The following is an 8,933-nucleotide window of genomic DNA, read 5'->3' on the forward strand; positions in this document are numbered from 1 at the left end:
TCTCCAGGATTCAGGTACTCAAAAATGGCCATAAAAGTCGCATAACTGGACATACCAGTGTAAAAAGAAATGTCTCCATCCGTCGTGAAACGATCGACACAAAATAAACGTGAAGACATTTCCTTCTGTTGGCGTTCGAAGTCTGTCAATTTCTCATTCAATTCGGTGTTTTCACGACGAAGGTTGTTTATTTCACTTTCTAGTTCACCGATCTTTTCACTTTGTTCGTTGTTTTCACGACGAAGGTTGTTTATTTCACTTTCTGACTGCTTCAATTTCTCTTCTAGTTCACCGATCGTTTTAGTTTGTTCGGAGATTTGTCTTTCTAAATCCTGAGTTTCACATGTGTCAACCTCGAAGCTTGTACTTGGCTCAAAGGCGAACATCTCGACGGTTTCTTCGGTGAGCAGTTTTTTCTTCGCAGGCAGCGGTTGGCGTTCAGTCGGGGCCTTTCTTTTTTTTGGAGAAGGTCCTGACCAGTTACATTTTGAAGGAATACCACCTTCCTTGACATAAATCCGTCCGTTGATAGACTTCCTAAGATCTTCTGACTTGAAATGCAGCGAACAGACTTTCGTACGCTCTGTTATGACGAAAACCTTGCCTTCATCTCGACGGATCGCGTGTATCCACTGTTTTCTTAGCAAAGGCGCTTTAGGAAAGTTAAAAAAAGAAACCTTTTCTCCCGATAACGATGTATAACCTTTCTGATTGCAGTTGGGTACGCAGCAAAACGAAGGCATCGCGAAATGAATCCACAACACGCGTAGTCAAAACATTGCACCAAGGACTGACTAGCCTCGCTTCCACGCTACTAGTCCCGGGCCGTCCGAGTGATCCGCCATATTTGCATTCGGTGTATATTTTGTTTATTTGTTTCGGGTCAGAGCGTTTCACTTCTTGTTTCCATTTTAGAAAGGCGAAATTTATTTGGGACTTGCCACTACACTTTTAAACTTACACTTTTGATGACCGCGGTTTGATTTTGTTGTTGTACCGGTAATACATTGCCGAATTAACCTCTCGACTTCTTGAGCTTGAACGGAGGTCGGCTGTTTGCCAAATTAGAATAAGGGCGCGATTTTGATTTGCTTCAAGATATTTCAACTCGATTAATTTACAGTCCTTTAACGTCCTTAATGCTAAACAGCATTCCAAGTTGCCCCATTATTGTGTCTTAACGAACTTTACAAAGTGTCATAATTGATTTGGGTTGAGTTTGTTGTTGGTTTCCTCCCTTGGTCCGAGTGATTTTATCAGGGGTTTACTCCTTCCACAGAATCGTACAAAATGTTCCACTGAAATCCCAGTTGGACTGAACTGCTAAAAGCGTACGAATAGTTATGCTCTGGATGGGCCACTACTTCTTCTTTTTTATATTTACACTTTACATTCCACGTTCTATGGATACGTAATTATAAAGGTCTTTGGAAGTCGTTATATTTTGCCAGCACCAGTTATTATTTTTTAGCTTCAAACTGATTTTAAACAATGTTCCCGATCTTTGTACACTTTAACTATAACGCCCAGCTATTTATCAGTTTGACGATTAACCGCTGCTCAGATCAAAGAGACTAACCGCAAAGGGTCCGATCAAAAAGGCTAACCGCAAAGAGCTTCTTAAGCTAAAAGGTATACATGCGGGCAAACTGCGGTTACAAGATAATAACCTACATCGAGTAAAGATTACTCAAAGAGGTAATGCAACTTTTAATTGTTCCGGCGTGTTTCACGAAGACTGTGCTCCCAATTTTAACGATGCCCAGCTCAAGCGCCGTGGACTTTCTTTTAGACGTGAAAAATGAACCGTGAAACTCACAGATCCATTTTTTTTGAGATTTAATCACAGTGCTCTTGTGCGGAAGATCGATGGCTCAAAAGTGAGGTCTCCAAAGATGACAAAATGCCCTGTACATGTTTTGATCTTGAATAAAGATCACTGATTCTAATAATACATGACCGCAGGAACATAAATAATAAAAATAAGCATTATTTTGAGTCAGTCATGCTTAATAAGACTTATAAGAGATGTTAAGTGCTAACAGAACCTGAACCATCTCTAGCTGGATCTCTTTTAAAACTAGATCTAGCCTGTTAATACAACTCCGTTTCAAGTCGCTTTATTCTATAGTCTCCCGTCGTCGCGTAACGCTTCCTCGGCGAGGAGCGTTTCGTGTGACCCCAACGGAAGACTACCCCTTCTCAGTAGATAAAACAAAGCCGAATAAACAAGCCTGACCTCTCACTTATAATTTATCAAGACTTAGCGTATAAAGAAAACACAGCACTTAACGAAATATCTCTCAATTATCACGTTTCCTTTTCCTGTTTTGTGAGTATCTCGACGGTCAACAAGCGACGGAGAAATATATCCGATTCTATAATGGTTAATAGGATTGCATAATGACGTTGAAACTCGCTGAAGCACCCCGCTAAGTGCCCCTTCTTCGCTCCACTTAAAAAGTCTTAAAAGGTGGAAACAATCCACCGGCGGTCGGGAAGACACGTTTATGTTCTTGCTATTGGAATCCCAAACTGACCTAACTTTATGGAATGATTTTGCTGGACGATATAGTACGAAAACTATAAAGCTACACAGTTAATTACGGGCAGACAGGTGCTGACTTTTCTGTAAGAGGCATGGCCCGGGGGGAATGCTCCCTTATATGGGCTATATAGGTATGTGCGGTCCCAAAGGGTAGGCTTTTTCAGCCGTTTTAGTCATAAATAGGGTATCGATTTTGGCCATTTTGGTTATAAATACGGTATGGTTTTAGCACTCTAGTCATTAATTGGGTATATTTCTTAGAAGAAGCTACTTTTTCATCGTTATCAATAAGAACGTCAACAAAAGTCCTTCATAACTTCAGTTTTAAGGCAACTGCGCCAGCCGCAACTGTCATAAATAGGGTATCGAATTTTTGGTCAGGTCATAAATAGTGAAGGTGAATTAATCAACACGACACGAGCATGGGACAAAGAAAAATTCTGAATCCCCGACAGGAATCGAACCCATGACCTCCCGAACGCCGGGCGGGCGCTCTATTCACTGAGCTACGAGAATTCATGGAGGGTAAGGTCATTTACTGAGTTCATATATGAAAGGTGTCCTGCATCCTGCCAGGATCAACGCTATCGAAGTCATCGTGAGTGGTGATAAGTTAATAAAGATGGTGAATTTTAAGCTCGGTAATGAAATGTGAAGACCAGTTAATCAATAGGGTAGGAAAACATGGTAGGAAAAATCGCAGATTTTGGTCATAAGTAGAGTAAGGGTTATGGGAAGTGGGCCGCACACCCCCATCCAACTTTTCTGGGAGTACCTCCCCCCAGGAGCCATGGAAAACGCGAAACAAATAATAGAACCATCACGGACTCTTATTGACAGGTCAAACTAGATGTCTTAGACTCTTACAGCCTAGGTCAAACTAAATGTCACGGAACGAAATTGTGTCTGCGCAGCAAGGTAAATCGTCTCCCCAAGTCACCTCAATTCGGTGAATTTGGTGAATAATTGTTAATTATACGAGAGTAAACGAGACGAGTACATCAATTTCTTATACGGCAAGGTAGTCTAGTAGCAAATTTCTTTTTTTTTTTTTGGTTGATTTAAGGATATCGATAACAGGAAGGGGGGAAACACAGGAGAGATTTAGGACTACAGCGTAAAAAACCCGTATAATTCTCTGTACTTTATTAAAACAATTAATTCTGTGCTGGTCTAGTTCATGTGACTACATAGATAAAGCCAGTTATCGCAGTTAGATTTAAATTCAATAACATTTTAACGAAAATATTACTCCGTCAAAACATATTATTAAACAAATGGTAGCCTGCGTAGCTTGGCGATTTTTAAGCAATTTGAGCGCGTTTCGCAGAAAGCGGCGAGGCCGTGATAACGAGCGCCAAAGCCGGCGAAGCCGCGAGGAGCCAAATTGCTTAAAAACTTCCTTCAACCGCCAAACTACACAGGCTAACAAATGGTAGTTTGAAAATTTTTATTTATCTGTTATGTTTACTTTGCTTTGTTTACTACTTCTAGTTACTTAAATGACAAAGAAGTTAAATGGAATGAATTAAATACCATGCCGGCTAAGTGTTGTTTGTAACAAAACTTACACAGGTATTTTTCGGAAGAGACATTTCCTATCCATCATATCGTTAACGCTAATCAGAGATAGTCCTCCATGGCAGTGGCCTGTTAGACACGTGCCCGCGTAATTACTCGGCCTGTATGTATATCTTGTTGGGTAACTGGTCGTAGCCAGCTCTTCAAACAGAGAATCACTACCTATATTACCGTGACAAGCCCCTTCCTGTGAATGCAATTGAAAGAGAGTGACAAATCAATATATACATAATTTACAATCAAGAAGAACACTAACTGTCAGTAAATCACAGAGTTAATTAACTATACAAAAAAAATGGACTGTGCGCGACATTCATTCATAATTTCCGGCTAATGCACTGTGGCAAAATTAAACAGACTACTGGAGCTACAGCAGAACGAACCTTGCGCACTTTCCATATTAGGCCCAGCCCACACTACCTCGGAGAAATTTGAAAACGCAGCTTTATTTCAACGGTTTACAGGTCTACGGTGCACACTAATCCGGAGAAATTGGTTACGGAAAACAAAACCCACGATAGTCATGTGATTAACCCTGACCGTTAAATGGTACACACACAAGCGTTTCTGCCGCCAATGATTGTTGTATTCTCAAAGGTCGATCGGGGCCTTAGTCATAATTATATCAAAATACTTCGAATCTGATTGGTTATCAGCACGCTTTCTTTGTAATGGGCAACTTAGCTATCCAATAACAAGGTGTCAAATAGCAACATTTGCGCGGCGTGCAAGCTTTATTTGCCTTTTCTTGAGAATGAACACTTCGCTATCAGTTTCCAAAACTTTTCAGAAATTATTTTTCCCCCGAGAATTTTGTCATCTAAATGGTAAAATCGTAAACAAGCTTGGCTTCGTCTAAATACTTCCACGATTGTTAATGGTTAGATTTATTGGTAACCCTGTCTTAAATCACACTTAAGGTCATTCCCCAGTATTGCATTGCGCATCCCTACTGCGCATAATTTCAAGCGTGATTAGAGCGCGCGCATTAAAAAATGGCGGCTTTTTCTTTACAGCTGGACCTCGCCATACTGGTAAATCGTCATTTTCTCGCAAACTGGTATGGTGACCTATAATTTTTTTCTCTGTTGTTTTGAATTGAGTAATAAATTTCTCTGTGTAAGATAAATATGGACCACTTCTCAGTGTAGAACAAAAAGCAATCGTCAAAAAAGGTGAATTTAGCAAGCAATCGTGACTCCAATCATGTTTCTATTATAAGGATTTTTATGGGTATAAACAAGGTGCTGTTGCACCTAAACGAACATGGGGACCCCTCATTTTTATTTCAAAATTTAAGTTCCTATAATATAAACAGTCAATAGGCAAAGTTTCACAAAAGTCTCAGTGCAGGTTCTATTTTAGTGGAATGACCTTAAATGAAACATTATCTTAGCCACTTATAGGTCGAATGTTGGGTGTGGTATATATACTTCATTATAAAAGTGATGACGATGACGATGATGATGATAATCATAATAAATGATTTGGCATTTTAAAGCAGTTTAGTTTTGCTGTAGTCCATTTGTACCCAGAGCGGCGTAAATGCATCTAATCACAGTATTTTATTTTTAAAGGCCAATTCTCGCTATGAGACATCGTACGGAATCATGGCAGTTGTTTCATCCAAACAAGTATCCAGGCCAAGATGATAAATGCAACTACCATGATTCTCTGCAGTCGCATCCCATTGTGTTTTAGATTTCTTTTGAACTCACCTCAAAAGCAAGACTAACCCCATTGATGGCCTTTAGTGCGTATTTCTTATTAGAATCGTGTTTATCAGTGAACTGAATTCAGTACAACCCGGGCTTGTTCTTCTTGTCCGGCTCTTCAATCTTAAATCCTTTAAGAAACGAAATAAAACGAGAGCTGATGCGCCACTGCAGTAAGCACTAGAAAGTTTATGTCTTCCACGTCATGATGTAAATATGGTATACAGGCGACTCCCGATGACTCGCACACTCGCTCAACTGAACCATTTACTACAATTTTAACCTCGGTAACTCGAGCCATCTATAACTCGAACCTTCCGCTAACTCGAAGCAATTTTCAGTTTCCCTTCAACCCTGCACAGTTCTTAGTACCTTAACTTCTCCTGCTGCTTTGCTTTTCTCTTTTTTTCCACTACGTAACTAGTACGTTCTGATTTATAAGGTAAGTTAGAAATGTACTGATGTAAATGTACTCGATCGACCTCTCTACAATTAAATTTCGATAAAATGTAGACTGTATGAATACAAGCACAATAAATACCGTTTTCCCCTCATTCTGGTCATTTGTTCCCTACTCCAGATAACTCAAACTACCTTCAACTTGAACCTTGTTCAATTTCCCTTAATTACAGGTTCGAGCTATCGGGGGTTGACTGTATTATGTCGACTGAGAGACTACTGTTGGTGATTGGCTTATTTCACTCCGGCCATCAGCAAAAATCTGTAGCTTTACTTATTTATTATTGAAATTAGACCTGCAACGTGTTTGATTGGTGTGAACAACAAATTTCTCTAATTATAATAGGAATCAATGGCGTTTGTACGACTATCATGACGATAAACTTCACTTCGAATCTTATGAAGTCGACTGAGTTAAAAAAAAAAATGGCTCTTTTCTTCAATAACTTACGTGTGCTGGTATCTTGGGTAGTTGTGCCAGTAACTGTTACTCCACATTGCTTGCTGCCAGCAACTGTAGGACAGTTAGTGGTATTGTTAATCTTCATAAGATTGCCTCCACCGCATGATCTCTGACTCAGTTTCCAAACCGAGCTCAGGCAATGTAGACTTGATACAACTTCCATGCGAGCCAGCAAGCACGCGACAGCAATCTATAGGTAAAGATTAACAAGACAAATAAACGCTTCAAAGTCACCAAAACAGATTCTGCTAACATATTAAACACGATAAACGTACGAGCAGCTGTTTTCAACGTAGGCATATCAGAATCCAGTTACAGAAATATAGTGAAAAGGAGTTTAACAACTTTTTTTAGTGAGAACATTTCATGAAAAGCTTAGGGCATTTAATGCACATAAAGTTTCTCTTTGCGTTGGAATTAATGTTTAAAGCTAAGGCCAAAGGACATTGCAGAAAGAATTTCAAACTACTCTCTTGGGGAAAACATCTTAATAGCAGTATCAAAGTTTTAAGTTTCTCTAAAGTTACTTACTACAAAAATCCCCTTCAACGCCATTTGATGCTCTCTCTTTTCGGTCAGCTCAGATTCCAATGTTGAAATTTTCATGGCTAAGCTTCCTTTTATACCATTTTCACAATACAGGTATACATATATGTGGGATGCATGTAACTGCCCAAGAATTCGCCTCTCTTTGGGGCTCTTCTGAAGCGCTTCTTTTTGGGGCTCTTCCGAAGCGCCTGGAGCAGTTTTGAAATAGTTTGGTGATAATGCACTTATTCATTCAAAATGAAAGTCCTGCTTTTGAAAGAGACATATCCGACGACTGCCGAAACGGAAAACCCAATTTGAAAAAGTGTGCTTCTAAGTTTTCTGGAACTGAGGCTACGTGTGGGTGTGTTCGACAGAAGTTTTACAGCTTTAACGGCTTGGCTTCAAACTGATTTTAAACGACGTTCTCAGTCTGTGTACACGATAACAGTAACGGGTCTATTGACAAGGTTGACGACTAAACCGATGTAGCGAGCTTATGAAGCTGACTTTTCAAGCTTTAGCTCTTCGTCGATCAATGTTTTTTTTTTTTTTTTTTTTTTTTTTTGAACTTTTACCAACTTCAAGTTGATACCCTGCTTAACTTTAGAGGCAGTCATTGCAGTGGAACATCCAGAAACAGGTCCGGGACACTGGCAAATATTTAAGCTATTTGGTCTCAAACTTTTACGTATTTCCAAATAGTTGAACGATGATTGCCAATTACTTGAACTAAATGAGATGAACATAAAAGCGTCAAACGCATAAAATTAAACTAGTCAAGGATGTGTAAAAAAAAAGGTAACGCGAATCCTTGAGCGGTAGTAGATGTCATAACGTTAAAAGAATGCAAAGAAAATAAATTTAAACGCGAACGAACCTACGCCAACTGTTACAAAGTATCATTTTTCACCTCTCGCAACAAGCAGGCACTACGACACTGCTTAAAAATTGGCCTGCTACATGTATGTGACGTGGATAGGAGAGGTGAAAACCCTGGCAGCAAATAAAAGCACCTTACACTATTGCCGATGATCATGATTTTGAAGAGCTTGTTGGTGAAAACAGCCCAACTAAAAGAACACCGTACTTACGTCATGAAGAGCTTATCCCACGCGAGCAAAAAATGTTTTAATATGTCTTATACATGTATGCTTTCAACCGGTTTCGCCTTGTTCTCAGAAACATTCGAAAAAAAATGTCTCGGCTTGAAGTCTGAGAAACATCTCTGGTAGCTGCTGAAAGTTTTGTGCTATTGTTCTTTTGCAGTTTTTTGCAGGCAAAAAATAAGACCAGCTTAAGAGCGGAAGCAGTCCTACCTCGTTTCTTTTTTATGACACAGCTTGTTGCCGTGACATTCAGTTTGACCTAGGCCGCTGTGCATTGATAGATAAATGTTCATGGTTGAGAGTCCTTTGAAGTATTTAAGTGAAATCATTTTGTTTGTACCGCACGGAAACTTCCTCTGTGCTTATTTCGTTAAGTGCTATATGTTTTCCTTATACAATAACAATAAGTCTTGATAAAATACGAGTGAGAGATCAGGCTTGTTTATTTGGGCTTCCTTTATTTATTGAGCGGCGGGGGTCGTCTTCCCGTTTGTGGTCATCACACAATACCGGGGACCACTGAATAAACA

At 39.6% G+C, this 8,933-nt stretch overlaps 1 protein-coding gene across 1 annotated transcript in view; it reads right to left on the minus strand.

Moving 5' to 3' along the window:
* LOC149115810 (uncharacterized) overlaps positions 1 to 856 on the minus strand; it is a 2,638-nt gene extending 1,782 nt beyond the window's left edge. Inside the window, exon 1 of the mRNA XM_089285213.1 lies at positions 1 to 856. This exon is cut by the window's left edge and continues 1,782 nt beyond it. Coding sequence (XP_089141339.1) covers positions 1 to 743 — 743 coding nt within the window. The 5' untranslated portion in view covers positions 744 to 856.
* Between the last annotated feature and the right edge of the window lie 8,077 nt (positions 857 to 8,933).

This window comes from Orbicella faveolata, unplaced genomic scaffold (genome assembly GCF_042242905.1).
Source record: "Orbicella faveolata isolate gen_17 unplaced genomic scaffold, um_ofav_v1 contig_13, whole genome shotgun sequence".
Taxonomy (NCBI): Eukaryota; Metazoa; Cnidaria; class Anthozoa; order Scleractinia; family Merulinidae; genus Orbicella; species Orbicella faveolata.